General features: G+C 32.1%; 1 protein-coding gene and 1 non-coding gene across 2 annotated transcripts; one reads left to right on the top strand and one right to left on the bottom strand.

Moving 5' to 3' along the window:
- On the top strand, window positions 1-5,218 carry ATNUG2 (GTP-binding family protein). Its single transcript, XM_047322246.2, is given in 12 exon segments — window positions 1-355; window positions 459-592; window positions 696-825; window positions 1,388-1,548; window positions 1,908-2,009; window positions 2,116-2,220; window positions 2,367-2,495; window positions 2,668-2,808; window positions 3,502-3,602; window positions 3,914-3,971; window positions 4,332-4,709; window positions 4,712-5,218. Coding segments are annotated over 12 exon segments (1,689 nt in total). The 5' UTR covers window positions 1-123; the 3' UTR covers window positions 4,730-5,218.
- Window positions 5,219-14,506: 9,288 nt separating this feature from the next.
- On the bottom strand, window positions 14,507-14,579 carry TRNAA-AGC (transfer RNA alanine (anticodon AGC)). The gene has a single exon. It is a non-coding gene; the product is annotated as a tRNA-Ala (tRNA).
- Between the last annotated feature and the right edge of the window lie 10,552 nt (window positions 14,580-25,131).

The following is a 25,131-nucleotide window of genomic DNA, read 5'->3' as shown; positions in this document are numbered from 1 at the left end:
GCCACAAAAAAAGTTCTCACTGTTCCTCTCAGTATAACTAAAACCCTAACCCTCACATCGTAGGCTGGTTTCGCCCTCAGTGATAATAAACCCACCTGAATCTCTCTTTCTCCCTGCACGGCAATGACGAAGAAGAAGGAGAAAAAGGTGAACGTCTCCGGAAAACCGAAGCACTCTCTCGACGTTAATCGCAGCAATGACACGAAGAAGGAGAGGCGCTCGGCCGCCACCGTGCGCCGCCTCAAGATGTACAAGACCAGGCCCGTGCGCGACCGAAAAGGAAAAGTCCTCTCCAACGAGTTTCAATCGAAGGAGCTTCCCAGCACACGAATCCAACCTGATCGCCGGTGGTTTGGTATGTCCAATTTCTTAACAACAATCGCTTAATTGCTTAATTTAATAATAATAAGAATAATCGCCTTTTGTCAACTTGAACTTGCGAATATTACAATCCGCAGGGAACACACGTGTTGTGAATCAGAAGGAGCTGGAGTTCTTCCGGGAAGAGCTGCAGAGCCGCATGTCGAGTAATTACAATGTGATTCTTAAGGAGAAGAAACTGCCGCTGTCGCTGCTCAATGATCACCAGAAGGTTTGTTTGTTAGGTTCTGCGTGATTCGTGAACGACTAGTGTCCGTGTTTTTTAAATAAAAATGACAATGAATTTAGTAATAGTTGATGGATTTTGAATGTAGCAAGCCAGGGTTCACCTACTTGATAGAGAGCCTTTTCAAGATGCCTTCGGACCTAAGACCAAAAGGAAGCGCCCCAGCCTCATGGCGGCTGACTACGAGTCCTTGCTGAAGAAAGCTGATGGTTCTCATGGTAAAAGGATGCTTTCTCTGTGAATTTGTATGTCGGATGAGCAACGGGGTTTTGTTGTTATCTTTTAGAGTTCAGGGCCTGTTTTATTGTGTGTATTCTCGGAAAAACGTTTGAGCGAAAAATTCAGAGATTACATGATTTTCTCCGAATAAGTAAATCTCAAGAAGGACAATGATTTTTATTTATTTATGTATTGCTTATTAACTCTTTTCTAAATTAGTTTACTATTTTTTTTTTTAAGTTATCTGTCCTACATTTCACCATATCACTTAAGAAAATAAAACAGGAGATGGTATATGTTTTTGTAAGTTAGAAATAACAGCTCAAAAAAGTTATATTATAAAATTTTGATTTTGTTTCTTATCTAAACACCCCTTGGTCTATTACTTATTTTATGATGGTGTAGTGTACTTAGTAGATTTTCTCAATTTAAACTGAACAATAATTTTTTTTGTTTGTATTTTGGGAATTCTTATTTTATGTGATTGGTAGTTTCTTTGTACAAATTAATTGTGTTTTACTTAGTGTGAGATTATTACTTATTTTCTATGGTACTTCGCAGATGCTTTTGAACAGAAGTATGGTTCTAGTGCATCTGGAGATGCTGATGATGGAGATGGATTTAGAGATTTAGTGCGGCATACCATGTTTGAAAAGGGTCAAAGTAAACGCATATGGGGTGAGCTTTACAAAGTGATAGATTCGTCGGATGTTGTTGTCCAGGTAGTTTCTCTTTTTTTTTTCTTTGTATATTTTCTGATGTCTATATTTCTGTAGTGTGCATGTGTTTGTTTCTATTGGACATGATTGTGCCATAGAAAAATGCGCTTTATGTTAGACATTTCTGTTGTTATGTTGCTCTGTCAATGTAAGGTCACTGTTAGGCCTTATTTCAATTTTGAAAAAAAAAATTGGTTAGTGTTTTCCATTTTTGAAGCAACTTTCTTTGTGTTTCTTTTGTGCTTTGTTTTGATAAAGAGTCTATGGTAGGCCAAATTTCTTTGAACACGACTCCTTGAAGTTGTCCTGCAGATCCATCTTCTCTTCCTCTAAGTTTGAATACTTTATGCATCCTAATGCAGGTTCTAGATGCAAGGGATCCACAAGGCACAAGGTGTTACCATTTAGAGAAGCATTTGAAGGAAAATTGTAAGCACAAACACATGGTGCTTTTATTGAACAAGGTTGGTAACGATATTATTTTATTTTAGCATTAATCTAAAATGTTAAATGCCCTGTATTGCTATTATGTGACATACAACAAACTTAATTTTGCTTCTCCCTTTTTAGTGTGATCTAGTTCCTGCTTGGGCAACAAAAGGATGGCTTAGAGTTTTGTCAAAAGAATTTCCAACTCTTGCATTCCATGCAAACATTAACAAGTCCTTTGGAAAAGTATGTCTGATACTCTTAGTCATCATTTAATTTGTTTACTTTATCTGCCAATTTTGTTAATTTATGATAGAAATATAACTGAAATTTGTTATAGCTATTCTGCATCTGCTATGTGCTATTTTCTTATTTGTCATTGTTGTGTTTAGGGTTCTCTTCTATCAGTACTTAGACAATTTGCACGTTTGAAACGGGATAAGCAAGCAATATCTGTTGGATTTGTTGGATATCCAAATGTTGGGAAGTCATCAGTAATCAACACTTTGCGTACAAAGAATGTAAAAGTTCTATCTCCTTTAATTCTTCTCATTATTTTGCTTAAGCTTTTGTTTATGCATTTATGCGGATATTAATTAATGCCAGCATAATATGTTGAAGTTTTAAGTTATTGTTGTGAAATAATCACTTTAACAATTTGACTAACATGTATCTAATTATATGTGATAAAAGGTCTGCAAGGTTGCTCCAATTCCAGGGGAAACGAAAGTCTGGCAGTATATAACGCTTACTAAAAGAATCTTTTTGATAGATTGTCCAGGTGTAGTCTACCACAACAATGATTCTGAAACAGATGTTGTGTTGAAGGGTGTGGTAGGTTATCTTCTGGTTTCTCTAATTTTGGTTGTCATGTGCTTTTAGCTAGAATGTCTTGTTTAGGCTTGTTTGAATGGTAATTTTATTAGTGTTAATTTAATGAATAGGTCTAGTCCTTTAATCCTTGTAGGCAATTTTGCCAAGTCCAGAAAAGGTTTTGGTGTTGTAATGGTTAATCAACTGTCTAGGGATATGGTTTAATGTATTCTAATCAACCTAGTTTTCTCCTGTGATATCATCTATCTTGTTGGGATGTTTTATTTTATTACACTGTGATTTGTTGGACCAGAGTCCTGGAAACTATTCTTGTATTTTGAAAGGCTGAATGACAAGTATTACTTGATTGGGTGTTATATCCAGGTCTCGACACACAAGTTAAACTGTTAAAAAACTATAATGTCGCAAAATAAAAAATGAAGGTGGTCAATGTTTTTTCTCCCTTGTTGATATATCAGAATGGTGATATAGGATAGTATATTTGAGAGAGATGAAGTTAGTTTCAACCTGGCATCCCCTGAATCATCATAGTTTTAGTTTACTAATCTGAGACTGTAGTCTCATTCTCAGGAGTCATACTTGTTTTTGTCTACTCCTTGCTTTTGTCTGTAGAAGTGGAATTAATTTTTCTGTAGTTGATGATTATATTATTATTATTCAATACAGTCATCCTAATTAAGGTATAACTTTCAGGTGCGTGTAACTAATTTAAAAGATGCAGCAGACCATATAGGCGAGGTGTTGAAACGCGTGAAGAAAGCACATTTGGAGAGAGCATATAAAATAAAAGAGTGGTATGGTTCTGTCTCCTCTTCTTTGTGGTGTAGATGTGGTTAACTGTAAAGTGTGTCCACCTTTTGTATTCGTGTGTTTGTTTGATGAAATATCCTAAATTTGCCAATCAAGTGATCAATCTTCATCTCTGATAATGTGCTGTTGTAGTTGATATAGGACACTTTTATGCCATGGCATACTATCAACCCACATGCTAACTATTACTAGAAAAATTACAAGCAAACAAAAAATAACAGTATTATACCGTGATGCACCTTTTCACCCTGTTTTTCTGTTTTGGCATCTCTCAAGGATTTTTTGTTGTCACCAGGGATGATGAAAATGACTTCTTACTGCAGCTTTGCAAATCAAGTGGCAAACTTCTGAAGGTATTATTTTTTAGTTAATCTGAATATTAGTTTAATATCTCAGTTATTTCATGATAGCATTGTTGTCGAGAAAAGTGAACAGCTATATAGTGTATTTTGGCTCTGCTCAAGTTGGCCAAGACTAGATACGCTCTCTGTATGCATTATCTTCTAAGTATGCGATGACTGACTTTTTAGAGTCCAAAGCCAATAATGAACTGAATTAACACATGTTTCTCTGCTACTGAACTGAATGGTGTCTTGTGATATATTTAACTGATTCCATCCAATGAAACGAGACTTCTGTTGAAGTAATTTGCTCTTCTGGTAAGATAGGATAACGTACTTCTGTGTGACTGTTTCCTATGTTGGTTGTTTCAGGGTGGTGAGCCTGACCTGATGACTGGAGCAAAAATGGTACTTCATGACTGGCAGAGGGGTAGAATTCCCTTTTTTGTTCCTCCTCCTAAGCAGGAAGAAGGATCTGAAGAACCTAATGTTAATGGTGTTGACATAGATGATACAGTTGATGGCAATGAAGCATCTGCTGCTATTAAGGCTATCGCAGATGTTCTTTCATCACAGCAGCAAATAAGTGTTCCTGTTCAAAAGGATTTATATAGTGAGAATGAGTTGAAGGGGGAGGCGACTGAACAACCTCCTAACCATAACGCATACGAAGATATTCCAGCTCCTGATAGTGACACATCTGAACAGGATTCAGCTACTAAGGTTCCATCTGAGCTGTTTGTTCCTGCTGAGCTGGTCCCAATCAGTGAGTAATAACTTATGGTTGCATTGGAGTTTTAGGTGTTAGGAAATTGTATGTAAATTATAAACTGGTTCTATTTCCATCCTCTAAAAAGCTTTGGAAGAGAACAGCTCCTTTTACTTTCGCATCATTTCTATGGCCAGCTTCATTTTTGGGAGTTCATCTACCTCAACGACCTTTGTCAAATTCATCGTTTTGCTTTTGGGGGAATGTTGTTTGGCTAAATTGATGTTTGGATTCGTGAGATAGAAGAGAGTGGTACTGCTATGTGCTAGGGAGATCACAAGAGCCTCGCACAGGAGAGGTTTTGTTTTGTTGAGCATTGGTTTTATTTTTAGTTATTATTTATGCATTAGATGTAGCGATATAGCTTTTGTACCATGGTGGAAAATTTTGTTTTATTTGGTAATGTACCATTTTGTGATTCAAAGTTGTAAACGTGGGTAATGCAACGTTTCCTAATTTAATGCCAAGCTAGTATATTGCTATTCATGTATGTTGGGAGAAGTGTGGATTGATTGCTTTCTTAACCAAGCTGATTTTCATGATATTTTGACACCTACCTATCTCTAACTAGTAGATTTACAACTTTTTATAATAATAGAATATTTAATTAAAATATAAATTAAATTGTTTAAGAATACCAATTATAATATGATGATATAAAATGAGAGGGTTATGGACCTGACATAACTTTTAATTTAAAATGTTAGAGTTGTAGACAGTGGTGGGCTTTGGCCGAGTAACCTCGTCCAATGTGTACTAGCATATCTTTTTGATTTTCTCGTGCTCATGATAAGTAGAAAAATAACACGATGAAGCTAGGCCAGCTATGTCATTGACAAGGGAATAATGAATGTCAAATTACTTTTTCAAAAGATTTTGCACGGAATAGTAAATTAGGACACAATAGTTCGAATATATCATGTAGATTATATAGATCTTTTAATGTAAATATATAAAACATCTTGAGCAGAATAAAATAGAGCTATTACTGTAGTCTGTATTTATATAGATTTTGCTAGCTCTATCTTAAAATAATAAAACAAAGTAAATAGAACATGTATTGAATATGAAAAATAAAGGTAAAATACCAAGTGGATAAATTCATAAGGTTTCGTGGAGATTGATTTTCACTCAAAAATTTAAATATATATTAATTTATAAATCTTTATGAGAATTGATGAAAAATTGAAAGCATACATCCTGTGAGTTTGTTGTCTCTGTCCCAAATAAATACAGTGTCCCTGCATGCTAAATGATGCACCTAAAATTGCCAAAATCCCACGTTGTGTGCCCAAAAGTTGGCCAGATGTTCTCTTGGTTCAAAATTGGTGGCTTATTAGTTGATATTTGGTAGCAACCTTCTGATGTGATTTATGTAATAAGTATTTAGTAAGTGTTATTCTATTATAGTATTTAAAAATCATATTACGATGACTTATAATTGAATGGCGATGTCTGACACTATTACGGTAAATTTCAATTTTATTATTAATATATATATATATATATATATATATATATATATATATATATATATATATATATATATATATATATTATTCTACGAGTTGACGAGCTTCACCATCTCATAATTTTATTTTACAAGTGAAAATAGCAGACTTAACTTACTATCTGTTAAATTTTGAGACTAAGAGTCTAGAGGCTAAAAAGAGAGGTTGGTGGTAAGATTCAACACGATTGCAATAATCTAGAAAGTACACAGAAGCTTTAAACAGGCTGGCTATGATCAGGTTGGTGAAGATGACCATCACCCTATTCATCATATTCACAGAGGAAAAAGGTGCATTCACACTCTATCTTGACATTGAGAAAGATATAAAAAGTATAAATTCTAAGAAATAACTTTCATGGTTGTAATCCAGACATGCTTCACTTTCATGGTTGAGCTTTTTCACCTGATTAAAGGGACTTTGATAAAGTGAATATTAGGTTAGACTGGTTTTCTCTCACAAGTAAATTATGTATACTTTTAAATTATGTACACTTATGACTTTTCAATCGTAGATCTACAACACATACATATATATATATATATATATACATATATATATATATATATACATATATATATACATATATATATATATACATATATATATATATACATATATATACACATATATATATATACACATATATACACATATACACATATACACATATATACATATATATATATATATATATATATATATATATATATATATATATATATATATTTCATAAAATAATTTTAGGTTAAATATATACACCTATAAAATACTAGTACGTTGACGAAATCAAATATATATTAAACTCATATCACACTTAAATAAATACTTCAATACAAATTTAGATATTTAGATATAAGAGACTATAATGCTTACATATTTTCACCAGTGCAAAAAGGGTTTTAGACGTATGTTATTTTGGGTTTTTTAATCAGATCCCGATCCGACGTCTTTATGGGTGACGTTAATGGGACGTCGGGACTCTACAGGTCCGACGTCTAAAAGACGTCGGATTACACAAAATCCGACATCTATAGACGTCGGACATGACATTAATCGACGTCTATTGTAGCTCGTGTTTTTGGGTAGCGTAGTAGCACCTTCTTCATTTGCTTGTTTCCTCATAAGAAAAGCTTGCGTCTTTTGGACCTCTTATGACATTTCAACCGAAAATCGAATCTGGGTCCTTGCCAAGTTCTATTCCAACTAGGCAATGCAAACGAATACGGTGACATGAGAATTAGGCAAGGACCCAAGTTCGGTTTTGGGTTGAAATGCTATAAGACATCCAAAAGACACAAGCTTTCCTTACGAGGAAACTAGCAAAGGGAGAAGGTGCTACTACGCTACCCAAAGACACGAGAAAAACTGCACTAAAACACAACGAAAACTCATTTTAATCAGTTCAAATGGAAGATAATCCATCAAAGACTAATTTAATCGGAGTAAACGTAAGTTTAAACGGTTCAAAAGAGACAAAACGCACCTGGAAATGCAATGCCGCAGAGAGAAAAGGTGAGAAGGAAGACAATGAAGTGTGCGTAACCGCGGGTTCGATTTCTGGTTTAACAGGAAACCAAATGTTGGGCACAAGGGGACACCGACGTCTATTCTCGACTAGACGTCGGGGACCTCACTAATATGACGTCCATCCGATTTAAAAATTAATATTCGTGGTGTATATAGACGTCGACCGTAAAGGGAGCCGACGTCCAAAACAACTCTTCACCTACCCTGTCAAGCCATTTAGACGTCGGATGGCGGGATCAAACGTCCATATGGCGGAAAAAACAACTTTTCACCTACTTGTCAGGCATATAGACGTTTGTTGCAGGGGGCCGACGTCAATAATCGTATATAGACGTCGGGGATGGCGGGATTAAACGTCTATATGGCGGAAAAAAAAACTTTTCATCTACCTGTCAGACATATAAACATATGTTAGGAGGGGCACCAACGTCTATAATATTAGAGACGTCGGGGACCCCCCTAACCGACGTCTATATGCTCAACTTATTTACGAAAATGCCACCGGTCAATAATTTACGTTGGTTATTTTTTGGTCCGACATCTACGGGGTGACGTTAAAGGTCAATTCTGTATTAGTGTTTAATATTTTAATATGGTGGGACAACACACTCGTTTAAAACGTCATTCTCTAACATTTAAACATATCATACCTCACGGAACCCTCTTCAAGGATCTTAATAAGAAGTCTTAGAATAACATGCGAAAGACTTGATTTGATGAAGAAGGTAAGTTGTGAAGAGTGATTTGAAAAGAGTTTTTGAAGGAGGTTCAACTAACCTTGCAAGAAAGGAGCTAGGACAAGTCTTAGAAAAAAGACAACCTACTTGATCTTAGAGAAAGTAAGATTTCAATTTGACAAAGTTTCACTATCATTAATTTTCAAGATGTCTTTACAAAAAGATGAGCTCTTCAATTTTATAGGAGAAAGAGAAACCTCTAAAAAAAATAAGAGTGCATGTATCTACAAGAGGTACTTTGAACTTCAAAAGGTCCTATAAGCTTCCTTTATTCAAGGAGAGTGAATGAGAGCATTTCCCTTCACCAATCGTCCAAGAAGGATGCATGGAAGCCTTTCCCTTTGATGATTGGCCAAGGGGGATGTTCTTTCACCCTTCTAAGTCCAAATGACTCTCCAAGGCCCAAAGCAAGCCCAAATGTGACGCCAATGATGCTCCAAGGCCCAAATGTGGCACTAATCCTCTCTAAACTTATGCTAATATACTTTGGTAATGTAATCAATACTAAATAAAGTTCTTGGCTCAAATACAAAACCTAAAAGAAAGATATGTACAAGTTTTATAAAGGTTTTTAAGAGAAAGGAAGAGACTAATAAGTAATCTTCCACAGAAGTAGAGTTCTTTGAGATCCATCTTCCTCTTCCATCCTCTTTGCCATTACTTTAGTGAGAGGTCCAATGTGTCCTCTAGATGGTCCTCTATCAATACCTCAACTCCAATAATTTAGTTTCCCAAAAGATAAAAGCTATAACACTCCACGACAAAATCATAATAAATTATAAATCACAATAGAAGAACATTTATTGACCTTCAATGCCCTCTGTTTTAATGAACTAGTGGTTCCAAGGAACCAACTCCCAACAATATGAAAAACTTCACTAAATGAATCCTAATTTCGTTAATTGCTCTTTCAATCCCTAAAGTTGGTGAATGAACCCACAACTTGAATCCCTAATTTGACCACAAAATATGTTTTTATCAAATATTTCCCCTTTTCTATTTTAAAACTAAAATATCACATCATAAAATTGTTTATTAAGCAACTTAGTTTGAAAACTACACACACCATGTCTACTCACTGTTATCTAACATTAACTAACACTTATTTCTTCAAATTAGGAACTAAATTAAGACAAATGAAAATAAAGAAACCAAATTTCTCTGCAAAAATAGAGACGAATGAAATAATTTAACCATAATTTTATTCGAATAAATTATAGAAAAACTTAATTTTTTTATATTCTCAACTTAACTCTTTTTTAATTGTTTAAAAATATTACTAATACTAGTTATAGATTAGATTTGGCGTTTATACATTACATTAATGTTTTCTTAAATCTTTTAAAACATAATATCATGACATTGTGGTAAGTGCAAAAAATCATTATATTACATGCATTCTAGAATATTTAGAAAAATGAACATAATTAACTTATTTTTTTTATGAATTTTAAATTTTATGTTAAATTAATAGTTTTGATCAGTAGATTAAGCTTATAATTTTATGTAATTTAAAAATTGACTAAGGTTTTATCTAAACCTCATTTTCATGTGTGATGAAATTTACATACTAAAGGGAAAATTATTATACAATATATTTGTGAATATTTAGTTTATACTAATTTTTATATATAATTATTCAGATAATATTGTATAATTTAATAGTTATATTATACATACATATATATATATATATATATATATATATATATATATATATATTTATATATTATTGAAATACTAAGTAGTTATACTTTGTATTTCATGCTACATGGAGACATTCAAATCATTACAATTTAAATCACAATATGAGTTATTAGGATAGTTGATGTACACTTAGGATCAAACATGTCATACATTCTTCATTAGAAATTGATGTGATAACAATAAGAATACTGTTCTATCATTTCTCATTTTTTCTTAAAATTTTTATACTTTAAAAAAATATCAAATAGTATTATAATTTTTAATTTAAAATTTTGAATTATATATATATATATATATATATATATATATATATATATATATATATATATATATATATATATTTGAGAGTTGAGATATTGAATAAGAGAATCGAAGTAAGGTAAGAAAAGTAAAAGAAATGATATAATGTAAATAAAAGATGAATGTAGTAAAATAGAAGATGTTAGAAAAGTTAGTCTTTATATCTCAAGCTAAGAGGGGTGAATAGGATTTTAAAAGTTTTTTCAAATCTTTGAAGATCTTTGAATCTTGAAATCAATAATAAAAGATGTTTGAATCAACCAAGTAAAGAAAAATGAAAGAAAGATCAAAACACACAAAAATTTATACTGGTTCAGCTTTTCACAAGCTTACATCCAATCTTCCCTCAACAACCTTAGTTGGGGGCAATCCACTAATCAAGATTTGGGTACAAGATAAAAATTATCCTCTCAGTTGCTATCCTCACACCACTCAAATATGAAAACAACAATACTAGAGAGGATACACTCACTCTCAATCAATATAAGAGATGATTCACTTAATCTCTAACAACACAAGAGAGTAATCACTCACTCTCCAACCTAGCCTACCTAGCACAGGTACCAAATTACATCAAAAGAATAAGAACCTGATTTGATCACACACCTATAGTGCAGAAAGATCAGAACATATGAAGTCCAATGTAGCTTGAATGAATTCTTGATTGCTTGATCACCAATGAAGCTTCAAATCCTCCAAGAATACTTCTTAAGAAAATCTGTACTCAAAACTCAGAGAGAATGTTAGTATATGCCAATTAAAACATTAAAGAGTCAGATCTCAAGTTTGATTTATATAGAAAATCAAATCCTGTCACAGTTTAATCGATTATGCTAATATTGTAATTGATTAGGCTTTAGCTTTTGTTTTAATCGATTATGTCACTTATATAATCGATTATATTTCCATTTATGTTTCTAACTGCTGCTTTCAACTAACCTAACAAATTAGGTTATTAGTATAATGGATTAGACCTTTGTTTCTATTTTAATCGATTATGTAACTTATATAATAGATTTTTTTAATACCATACCTTGTTTCTCTTCCATTTGCCTTCTCTAACAGATTATGTTATTTGTAAAATAGATTATGCATTTCTCTCTGTTTTAATCGATTATGTAACTTATGTAATCTATTATAACATAGTGTTTTGTCCTGTTTTGCATTCGAAGTGTTCTGGTTTAATCTAATGGATTATATTACTAATGTAATCGATTAATAGTACCAGAAAACTAGATTCTTGATCTGTTTAGGCCTATTTCATTAATCATGAAAGGATTAATACATCTAGCACTAACATTTTAATGATTTAAACACTTGTTATGACATTTTGTTGTGCAAGGATGATTAAAACCATTTCTAATCATTTAAAATCATTCATCATCAAAAACCAATATGTGGAGTCTATGCTCCCTCTATCAACATAAGAGACTGATGAAGAGGATCCAAAGAAAGGTTATAGAAAATTCGTCGATCAATGCATCATGGAATATAATATTGAGAAAAGCTCACAATCAAGGAAAAGATTAAAGCTAGATCATTGGAGGAGTTGCTTATGATAACTATTGTAAAAGATGAGAGAAGTGGACACAACTGACATTCTGGATGATTTTAAGGCAGTCATAACAATTGATGTAATTTTCTTTTATAGTATTTTAGTTTAATTGTGGTGAGAGGATATAAATAGGTTATTCAAATATTAAATTTGGGTGACAAATTCTGGTTACAATTTAAAAGTTTTATGAACATCGGGAATAGAAGAAATGACAAATCTAATGATAAAAGTAGCATTTTGGATCACGACTTTCATAGATTTCTTATAACAATTCCTCTTTTATACTTGCTAATTTAGTTTTATTGTAATTTACATTCCTACAAACCTTCCACTTCATCTTCATCTTCATATATTTCTTCCCCACTTTTTATCGTTTTTTCTCTTTATAAACCATTTCATCTTTAAATAAAAACAAAAAAGAAGTATGATTGTTGGAAAGAAATGTTTGAATCCTTGATTGAAATATGATGGGTTAACTTTGGTTGAGAATTTTTCGTGCATTAGGCTTAAGCCCTAACATCATACAATATCAAGTTTAAAAGAGTTATCTAGTTGTGTAACCTATTGGCAAGTGCACTAAGTTAATTGTAATATAACCGAATGAAAATTATCGTATCCTATATGGATTTAACAACTATATTGGTAGTTTGTATGAAAGTATTGATATTAGTATATATTATATAGATTGAGTGAAGTGACGGATATGATTGGATTTCGTGTCACCCTATTCTACTGCATAACTGCTCATATTGTCTATTTAATATGAAAATCACTTAATGTCTTGGAAATACTCCAATGTAGATCTAGGCCCATTTCTATAGCCTAGAACCTACGAACTTCAAACCCAATGCAATTTCTTCACTTCTGATTGAATGAATTCTTGCTTTAAGTGAAGGATTTTTATCCAACTGACCCTTTAGATCATGTAGGAGTCTATAACAAGAATTAGATGATTTGGTTGGATCAAAGATTGAGACTAGTCTTTCAACTCAATCCAAACCAATGAAATTAAATGAGTTATCAATTCATCCAAGCATTAAGCATAAATCAAATCACCATACATAAATATCAAAGAGGTAGTAGTGTAAAGAATCATAATCAATTACATCCAACCTCATCAATAGAGAATTCATTTACTCATAAAATATTACAATGCAATCCCAACAACATCTAACATAGAATTTTCACCCGTGGTCAGCTCCAACCTTTGGTGTTCAACCACAAAGGTTTCCTTCCATGGAGGACTTTCTTCTTTCTTTGTAGCCTTAAATCTTAGCGTCACTTTCTTATTGCTTAAGCTTTTCACCGCCTTTGATTATCTACCTTTAGTGCTAAATGTTATTTTTTGTTACTCAGCTACAAAAGTCACATTCTATATATCTTTCCAAAGTGTGTTACTAATGTTCAATGTTATTTTCTTGTGGTTCAGTTTAAAAAGTCATAACTGCCTTAATAATGCTCAAAGATGGATTTTGGAAGTCAGCTTACATTATGTTTTAATTTCTTAAAAAATTGCTACAAATAATAAAAATATCATAAATTCTTAGTTTTTTTTCTTCTTAGTAGTTAAAAACTAAAAGAGACTGTTTATTTAAAAATATAATCAATTAAAGTTCGAGATTTATGTGAAAATTAACTTATAACCAAAATCCTCATTAAACAATACATAAACATTTTTTTTTATTTTAAGGTAACTCACTTTATATATTTTATTTGTATTCTATTATTAATTAGAATTTTGAGTTTGCATATTATTTTACTAAAAATAGTTTTAAAATAAATTAATTTGAAAAAACATAACTAAAAAATGTAAAGCATATTTATAAACTTCTATTTTTGCATTTTAAAGATTGTTTGATTGTGTTCTATGTAAACCTTTTTTCTACAATTATATAAATGGAAATCACGATAAATAACATCATTTTTATTAAAAGAAACATTTTATACATCTATTCTAATCAACAACTAAATTAGAAAGTATTCTAGTAATATATTTGAGTTTGTGTAAAACCATATAATATTATTAGTTATAAAAAAAATCAATAATTAGTGATAAAAATGATTAATATGGTATGTTTATTTTCATTTTTGATTTATAATTAGTATAAAAATTAGTTATGTTGTCACACTCCAATAAATGAAAAAAACAACAACTCAACGAGAGAATTAAAAGAAAATATCAACGTATTATCAATGTGTAAGAAGAACCATGTTTTGATCATATCTTTCTAAAGAACTTTGATGTTCTGTTGTTAAGCAAATTGTGCATTTAATAAATTATTTTCTTTTAATTTTAATTGGAATAATTTATTTTTTTTGGAATTTCTTTATAAACAAAATTTTGTTTTTCGAAACTTAAAATTATTTTATTATTTAATCATGTGTTAACACTTCTGGCAAAATAAAATGTTTGACCCAGGAAAATTAAAAAAAGAAAATGGAGATGCGGGGTATCGATCCCCGTACCTCTCGCATGCTAAGCGAGCGCTCTACCATCTGAGCTACATCCCCAATTTGTTATAAAGATTTTTAAAGTTAAAATAAATCCATATGTAATGTGTTGTATTTTCTGAAATTAATGTACAAGTTCAAACACAGTGAGTGCAGTTGTATGCGAATGTATTCTTTTACTTACTAGTTTTAAACTGCGGACGGGCTGTGTTGTCGGTTTATATTAATTTATTCAAAATTTAATTAGTAATTTAATTTTTATATTTAAAGTTATAATATTTATATATTATTTTTATTTAATTTCTTTTCTATATTTTTAAAATAGGGTTAAAGTTGTTTTATTTATTAACGGTGGTTAAAGTGAAAATAAAAGGTGAGAGTTGTCATTTGATGACTGAAATTTCTGGACTCACTAGTGGAAAAATGACTTTTTATAACGTACAAAAATGACATTTTATATCGTAGTTACTGGGGATATAGTTCTGGGCGATATAGTAAGTCTGCACATTTTATAACGTAGCAAAAATTTACGTTATAATATGTTCAACATATTATAACGTAGTTTCTGATGTACGTTATAATATGTGCAGTTTATTATAACAAATTCTGCATTTGTCCGTTATAATAGGTGGAAGATATTATAACATAGAAAATTTTGTACGTTATAATATGTTATATATTATTACGTATATATTATTGTACGTTATAATATGTGATCAACATACCATATCATACATTGCTTAGTACGTTATAATAAATGTTTTTAAAAAAAAATTGATTATTAAATTTGACATCCAATGAAAATGTGGCGATGAAAATGTGGTTTTTCACTTTAAGGAGTGAGCTTGTGGCGATGAAAATGTGGTTTTTAATTTTGTTAGATTTTTTTTATCATATATAAATATAATTTAAATGTATTAGGATTATTATTTGGTTACTCAAAATTATAAAATGGTATATTAATACTAAAGTTACAATTAAGAATATAATTATCATAAAAAGTTATTTTTGTTAAAGTAATATTTTAATTTAACGAAAAATTCAATTAAACTTATTAAAATATGAAATATGACTGAAAATAAATATAAAAGAGTTATGATCCTATTTACAGATAATGTAACATTATATAATGTATTAGGAGTTTTGTTTTCTTTTCATTCTCAACAGCAATACTTAAAACCCTTTACACCTACAAGATTATATACCTACAATTAATTTCATCGTCTACATATTTTTTAGTGACAAACTCAAGTACCTTTTCACATTTTTTTTATCATTTATAAGTTTATCAAAGATTATTATATGATTGTACTCTGCATTTGGAATCTTTGGAAAAAAGCATTTGGTTAGACACAATTATAATTTTTTAGAAATTTCCTTCCATCGGTATCAAAGCCAACCCATACTCTATTAATTTGTGATTTTGAAATTTGGGTTTATTAGGCATATCAACATTATTATATGAATATGCATAAAGCTATTTTAAAATTGTAGTTTTCAAATTCATGGTGAATTGGAAAAAAGCATTCAGTTAGACACAATTATAATTTTTTAGAAATTTTTTTCAATTGGTATCAAAGCCAATCCATACTCTACTAATATGTGATTTTGAAATTTGGGTTTCTTAGGCATATCAACATTATATGAATATGCATAAAGTTATTCTAAAATTGTGGTTTCCAAATTCATGATGAAATTTATTTTGAAGGTTTATGGTTATTATTATTTTTCATTGGATTTGGTACGTAAAGATTTAAGTTTTGGTACTTTAGCTTTTTAAATGAGCTAATTGAATCAAGAAGTCGCCAAAGTGACCTCTCTTGAATAAATTATTCATGATAAATGTTAAATGTTTGTGTTTATGTTTATTCATGGGGAACCAATGAGCCCAAAAGGAAGATTATTCCTTGACCAGGTTGCAATCAAACTTGTGATGGCAAACATATGATAATTGTGAGGTTTTTGTGTGTTAATTGTTCATACGGGGAGCTATACACACCTATATATCTAATGTTTTTGATGATGAACAAGAATGATTTTATGCTTTCTTGCACAACAAATGACATAACAATTGATTTATTCTTATTGTGTTTATGCTTGAGATGCTTGATATATGTATTCATTGTTTGTAAATGAATCATGAGTTTAAACAGATTCACATTACATTTGAAAATTGATATGTTTGGAATAGAAATAGATTTGAAAATTTGCTTAAGTGTTAAATATAACCAATTACATAAGTTTCCTAATCGGTTAAATATGTTTATCTTGTGGAAATCAATTTCATTTAAAGCCTTAACTATTTTTATCAGTCATATGAATTACATAATCAATTGCATGCGCTATATAATCTATTAAATCTTAAACAAATGTAAAACTGTTAAAGTATAAGGAAAAACTTAACAAACTACATTAATTGTGTAATCGTTTAAAGTGTGTCAGGATTCAAAAATCCTAAATAATTGTCTTGCTAGCTATTTCAATGCAATCTTTTGAACTATAAATTTCATAACTAACATTTTGATTTAGTATTGATTGCATGAGCGTTTAAGAACAATCTTGAATAATCAAAGATCAAATTGAGGTTTATCATCAAGATTCTTTCAACAAATCTGTGCTAAAAAGTTCTAATCAATTCTGCAGTGCTGATGTGTTGCTATGAAGAGTAGTTTCATCATTTTCAATCATTGGATTAAGTTCCTGTGTGGTTGTGCTAGGGGGGAGAATTGTGATTGTTCTCATTGAGAGTTGGGATTTCTCTCAAGGTGTTTAGAGAACTGGTATTGTTCTCTATTTTGGTAAGATTGTGAGGGTGTTCACATCTTGTTACTATAAGTGATTTTGAGTGTGGTGAGAAGTACATTGAGAGGGTATATCTCTTTATTCTTGTAACTCAATCATTATAGTGAAATCCCTTCAACTAAGGTTGTTGAAGGAAGATTGGATGTAGGCTTGGCCGAACCAGTATATATCGTTGTGTTGATCTTTCTCTCATTTCTCTTTTATTGTTGTTTCATCATACTTGGTTTATTGATTTCAAGAATCACAAAGAACTCATCAAGTTTTTGAAAGGATCAAATTTTAAAGGGCTAACCAATTCAGCCCCCTCTTGGTTGAGATATAAGACATCACTTTTCTAACAATTGGCACCAGAGCTAGGAATTCGAAAATTACTCAAATTTTAATCGGTTAAGTTTTCTGTGTAATCGATTAAAAAGTTCCTGATGGCCAATATATCTCAAAATTTTGGAGAAGGGGCATCCAAAGATAGGCCACCACTGTTTGCGGGTGAGAATTACCCTTTTTGGAAAATGAGGATGAAGATTTTCTTGGAATCAGTAGACAAGGGTGTATGGGATACCATTATTAATGGTCCATTTGAACCAACAAAAATAGAGAATGGTAAGACAAAGGCCAAAGATTTTTCTGAGTAGACTGTAGATGAGAACAAGAGAGCACATTATGATGTAAGGGCCAAGAACATAATCTCTTCGTCACTCACAATTGACGAGTTCTACAAAATCTTCATGTGTACAAGAGCAAAGGAAATGTGGGACATTCTTTTGGTGACTCATGAAGGAACGAATGAGGTTAAGAGAGCAAGAAAAAACTCTCTCATCCAAGAGTACTAGATGTTTAGAATGAAGGCTGGTGAGACTATCTTTGATGTGCAAAAGAGGTTCAGACATATTGTTAACCACCTTCTTGGTTTGGGAAAGACTTTTGACAAGGAAGAAATCAATATCAATTATTGTTTGCGCATTTTAACCGATTATATAAATAATATAATCGATTAGAGTTTTGTCAATGCTTTCTCTGTTTTCATGAATTTGAGTTTTGCCATGATTTAATCTGTTAAGAAATTAATATAATCGATTAGAGTTTTCATTATTTTTTCTGTATGTTGGATTTGTGTTATGTAATGAACCTAATTTTTTAATAGAAAAGGTTAATTGATTAGAGCTAGTTTTATCTAGGCTTTTCAAGTCTTCAAATGAGTTTCTCTCTGAGCTTAATCAACTAGGTTAACTTCTTGAATCGATTAATTTGTTCTTGTGCCATACTCTTTCATCAACTTGAATCCAAACCCTGGTTCTAAAAAGATATTATCTTGAATTCGAAATCTCCATGGCTTCCTCATCTTGATGTGGAAAGAGGAATGCTCCAACAGTCAAATTAGCAAGTCCCTCTAGTTGGATCAGTGACAAAGAAGCATAAACCGACTTCGTTTGCTGCTAGCGTCTTAGAAAGGTAATCCCGCACAAGGTTTTGGGTATTCTGCACTATAGGAAATAAGGGTTTTCTTTTCAAGAATGGCTGGTGTACCAAGGTCTTGCGAGGTTTGTGGAAATGTCAGACGATTGATATCCTAACTTAGTGAAAGTCTTTTATGCGAACATAAAGGTTGTAAATGGTGGTATGTGTTCAAGGGTTAATGGTGTTGATATCAAACTTGATGAAGCTATTTGGACAACCATTGCTGGCTTCAAGCCGAATGGTCACAAATTCCACTTAAGTGTACCTGATATAAACAAAATGACTATATACAAGGACTGCCCGAGGAACTTTGATGAACCTAGGGACTTCACTTTGTTCAAAGCTTGGGGTATGAGGAAAGATGAAAAATTATGTGCATTTGCAATAGCATGGATCCTACTACCCAGAGGAAGAAATCATACACAACTTACTATTGAGGATGTTTATCTTATTCATGCTTTAAAAGGGAGGATTCAGACTTATTGGACTGCTGCACATGGTCAAAGTCGCCAAACAACACCTGGCTAGCCTTCCATATGTTGTATTCTTGTGCAAAGTTTAGCGTCACTACTTTGTTGATCTTAATGATGAAGTCACCTTGAGCTGCAGCAAGAAGAGTTTGATTGAAAAGCTTACTCTTCATCATATGGGTTTAAGAAAGAATGAGGATGAATGGTCGTTTAAAGATGAGCATGTGCTTGTGGTTGAAGAAGTTGAGCCTTTAAAGGTTGACAAATCAGAATCCAAGTATACCTTCAAACCAAAGACAAAGTTTGAAAACTACATAGTCAATCAAATCAAAGCTCACTCTTCCAGACTCTCTAGGATTGAAAAGTCTTTTACTAGAGTTCACAGAAATCTGGATGAAGGGTTTGACAATGTAGAGCTATTTGGGAGAACCTTTGAAGATGAGGAGATAGATGAGGATGACCAAGCAGATGAAAAGTTCATTGATATCTCTTATTAGTATAGGGATTAGGACTTAAATTTGAGTACTATTTTGGTTTTAAATGTTCTGTAATCAAGCCATAAGGCTTTGTCCCCCAAACATTGTACTGCTTTGTATTTGAATGCTTATTGAAATTTATAATATTATGTTCTTAGAACTATATATATTGTTTAATATTCTGAATGCAATATGAGTGATTGAGTTCAAATCTATATTTTCAATACTTGAGTGAATGATTGGATTATTGGAATCAAGTGTTAGAATTAATGAACCTTGTGTCTCAACACCAAGAGGGAGGAGAATTGGTGTTTTTAAAAACGTGCACTTTTTAAACTTTTTCACAAATATGAATGATCTTGAAATCTTTCTTGTGCAGTAAGCAAATGTGTATGCAATGAAACTAGAAATGTAAAGAGATAACGAGAGAAAATCAAACACAATTTTTATCCTGGTTCGACCTCAATGCTAACATCCAGTCACCCTCCCAATCAACCTTAGATTGGAGACTATTTCACTACTGTTAAAATAGAATGGCTCAATTTCTCACACCAAAAGCCAAGGGGGGGGGGGATTGAATTGGTGAAGTGTAAAAACAAAAGCTTTTAAATTTTTTCGAGAAAATGTGATACCTTTACACTTTTCTTGAATCGCAAGGTAAATGATTTGCAATGCAGCGGAAACTTAATCAAATATGCAAAGAACTTAATCGACTGAATAAAAGAGAGTAGGGATCAGAAAATTCAAACGCTGTGTTTTTATACTGGTTCGGCCAAGCCTACATCCACTGTCCTTCCAACCACAGGAAGCAAATGCACTATAAAGATCAAGGTTTTTACAACAACGTTTTTATAGAGACGTCACGTCAAAAATATAAAACTCCTCTCTAACCCTCTAATATAATATAGGCATTAAACAACAACACTAGTAGCAAGAACACCCTCTTCTACTGTCTAACCCTTTGAGGCACCCTCAAAGTCAAGAACACCATCGTTCTTCTTCCTGTAATCACAACAGGGAAACCAAACCAATCTTCAAAAGATTGTAATCCTAATCACATAGTAAACACCCCAAATGTGCAGATTGATCAAACGCTTGAAACACAACTAGTCTTGCTCCTCAACAAATCTCAGAATCCATGATCACCATGGTCAATCTTGATTCTTGGAGCTTTTCGCTTCTCTGTAAGATCACATAGCTTTCTGTAAAAAATATGAAAGTGTTAGAATCACAAAAGTTCTTACAGAATTCAAAACAACATCAATTTATAGTTAGACACATATCAGACGCGTTTTAATCGACTTTGCTACTAAAATAATCGAATACAACATTTAGTTATAACAATTTAGCAACAATCACAACAATTAATTGAATGTACAATTAATGCAATCGACTATCATTTAATGCTTGGTCAACACAATTAAAAATATGACCGTTATGTTAGTTGTGACAAGCATTTAACAGTTTTTCAAAACATCAACCAACTTAGTTGAATACAAATCACATGCAATCGATTAAGCAACAATACTTAGCACATTTTTGAAAACTTTTCTTCTTGAAAAATCTCACAGCACACTTGAAAAGATTCTGCGCAAACACACGAGTTTTAATCGATTCACTCCATAATGTAATCGACTTAAAACTGTTGTTTTGCCACATATTTAAAGTTCAACTAAAGTGCATGTGGTTCTCCTTATCCAAAAACATATGTCATGCATAGACATTTAAAATCACATATTTAACGCAGTGATATGCAATGAACAACACAATCATGTTCTCATATATGCTTATACAAATTTAACACAGTAAAGAACAAGATATAATATGTAAACATAGAACATTTAACACAGAATATACATGTGTTATTAATTATGTGTTGTCATCATAAAAAACACAGATATTTCTGAGATTGGGTTAAGTAACACCTGTGCTCCCCCTATCAACAATCTCAACAATCTCCCCCTTTTTTGATGATGCACAACCATGATTAATAAACAACCATGTTGCACAAATCATACAAATTATCTTCAATTACAAAAATCATCATAATTATCCCCCTTTGGGCATTAGCAAAAAAGGTAAGCACATTGTAATTGATACACAGATAATCAACAAACTTAAGATGCATCACATATAATAATCAAAACAGATTATGATGTTCCGCCTGTCATTAATATCCACATGATTTTAAGATTTTCTACTGTTAAATGAAAACATGTGAGATATATGAGTAAAGTGCAATGCTCCCCCTGTCATTATGCATGTATTTATCTCAAATCACATATGCATAATGCAGTACAATCAGAGTATATATCAGAGCATATATCAAAGCATGTAATATCATATTCCAGCATTTTATTAGAGCTCATGTATAGCGGTATAAACATAGCATAGTTGATACAATTTCAATCATCAAACACAATTTAATCTCTTATCATCTCAGAACATAGATACAGCGGATAAACACAATTTAATTTCTTGCATGGCCATCATCCAATTTTCATCAGCAAGTGTAGCTTCAATACCTTTGGGTTCAATCTTAGAAACATACGCTACATTCATGCAAAATTCATTAAGTTGACGCCTGGTAGAAACTCCTCTCGTGATATCACCATTGTTTAAAACAAAACATTTGCATCCAGAGATCTACAGATGTGAGATGTTAGGCTTTCTTCCCTTGAACAATTCATAGGGAGTCACTTTCAGCATTGATCTTATCAATGTTCTGTTCAGTACATAACAGGCTGTGCTTAATACATCTTCCTAGAAGTACTTAGGCAAGTCCCTCTCGTTTAGCATGGTTCTTGAAAGTTCTTCTAGTGCTCTATTTTTCCTTTCTACAACTCCATTCTGCTGAGGTGTCCTTGGAGCAGAAAAGTTGTGAGTGATTCCCATCACCACACAATATTCATCAAATGTTTCATTCTGGAATTCTTTCCCATGATCACTACTTTGCACTTTATTTTGAGCTCTTTTTCATTTTGAATTGTTGTAGCAAATTTCTTGAACACCCTGAAAGTTTCACTCTTGGTAGGAATGAAGAAGGTCCAAGTAAACTGAGAATAGTCATCAACAATAACTAATCCATACAAGTTGCCTCCAAGACTCCTAACCCTTGAGGGACCAAATAAGTCCATGTGTAATAGTTGTAAAGGTATGGTGGTTGACATTTCTCTTTTATTTTTAAAATATTGCCTTGTTTGTTTTCCTTTTTGACATGCATCACACGACCTTTCAGAAGCATAGCATATATTAGGAAGATCAATGACAAGATCTTTAGACACTAGCTTGTTCAATTGACCCATATTAGGAAGACCAATGACAATCAAGTCTTTAGAGATATTCATCTTATAGAAGGTTTTCAACTAGAGAATATTGATTGAGCTTCCATGATCGACCAAGACCTTGCCAAAATGTTTCGGATGTATGGGGTCAAGTGTTCATTTCAAGCAATCTACTTCACTCCTCAACTCTTTTCCTTGCTACTTGTTGAAAATAGAATGACTTAATTTCTCACACCAAGAGGGGGGTGAATTGGTGAAATATAAAAATAAAGTTTTCTTAAATCTTTTTCGCAAAGTTGATGCCTTTAAAAGCTTTCTTGAAACGCAAGGAAAAAGATTTGTTTATGCAGCGGAAATATAATCGATTTAATGCAGTATGCAGTCGACTAAATAAAAAGTGCAGGGATAGAAAGATCAAACACTGGATTTTTATACTGGTTCGGCCAAGCCTACATCTAGTGTCCTTCCAACCACAGGAAGCCAATGCACTATAATGATCAAGGTTTTTTCAATAAGGTTTTTATAGCGACCTCACGTCAAAAATATAAAACACCTCTCTAACCCTCTAATCAATATATAGGAATATACAAAACAGACTAGCAGCAAGAATCCCCTCTCCTGCAGGCCAACCCTTTGAGCCACCCTCAAAGTAAAAAACGCAGCACGCTCTTCTTTCTGTGATCACAACAGGGAAACCACAAACCAATATTTACAAGATTGTAGCCTCTGATCTTTCAGTAACACCCAAATGTGCAGATATGATCAGCCTTTTGTAAATGCAGTTAACTTGCTCTTCAAGAATCCACAAGTAGATGAACACCACGGTCACTTCTTGTTTCTTGGAGCTTTTTCCCTTTCTTTGTAAGAATGCACTTTCTGCAAAATATCACAAAACTGTTAGAATCACAAAAGTTCTTACAAAGATCAAGTTCGCTTCAATTTATAGATTTTCACAATTCACACACATTTTAATCGACTTAGCTACTAATGCAGTTGAATGTAACAATTCAGTCAAAGCAGTTAGCAACAATTAATGTAGTTAATTGAATGTGCAATTAATGCAATCGAACCATAATAAATGGTTGGTCAACATATATAAAAATATAGTCGTTATAACATTTAACACAAGCATTAACAGAATTTCAAAACTGTTACAGACTTAGTCGAATGCAAGTTGCATACAATCGATTATGTAACACAGTTAAACAGAGTTTTGAAAAACTTCTTCTTTGAAAATCCTCACAGCACACTTTGAACAAGTTTGTGCAAAGCCACGAGTTTTAATCGACTCAATCCATAATGAAGTCGACTTAAAACTGTTGTTTTGCCACACAATAAAAACTTCAGCATAAGTGCTTGTGGTTTTCTTTCTATAAAACATCAAACATGCATTCACCAATAAAATTAATTATATAGCACATTGAAATGCAATTTATCAACACAATCATGTTCTCTATGCTTTAAACAGATTTATACATTGATTAAAACATGTAGCATGTAAGCAATAGAACATGTAACACATAAACATCACATGTGTTATTAATTATGTTGTCATCATAAAAAACCAGAAGCTCTAAGATTGTAGGTTCAGCTAAACCAATGCTCTTCCTATCAACAATCTCAACACTACTTATGTGCTTCAATCAATTGGGTGTATTTGCTGAAGATACTCTTATGCTTAAGTTAGTTCATTATCTGAACGATATAACAATTAATTTTGTTGTTGAGATTGGTGATAAAGGGAGCACAAGTTTAGCTAAAACCTACACAATCTTAGTGATGACTGTGTTTTTGATGATGACAACACATAATTAATAATAACACGTGTGTATACTGTGTTATACATGTTATATGCTTTTGCTTACTGTGTTATATTTGTACAAGCATATGTGTGAACATTATTGTGTTGTGTAAAACATAACACTCTGTTTAATATGTGATTTTATATGTGTATGCATAACATAAGTGTTCAGAAATGAAAAACCACAAACACTTTGGTTGAACTTTATTGTGTGGAAAAAGAACAATTTTAAGTGGATTACATTATGGGATGAATCGATTTAAACTCGTGGGTTTGCACAAACTCTTTACAAGTGTGCTGTGATATATTTTGAAGAGAAACGTT

The sequence above is a fragment of the Vigna umbellata genome, chromosome 6 (genome assembly GCF_029865625.1).
Source record: "Vigna umbellata cultivar VRB3 chromosome 6, Vumbellata_1.0, whole genome shotgun sequence".
Taxonomy (NCBI): Eukaryota; Viridiplantae; Streptophyta; class Magnoliopsida; order Fabales; family Fabaceae; genus Vigna; species Vigna umbellata.
The sequence above is the reverse complement of the archived record's forward strand: the minus strand, read 5'-3'. Positions and strand labels throughout refer to the sequence as shown.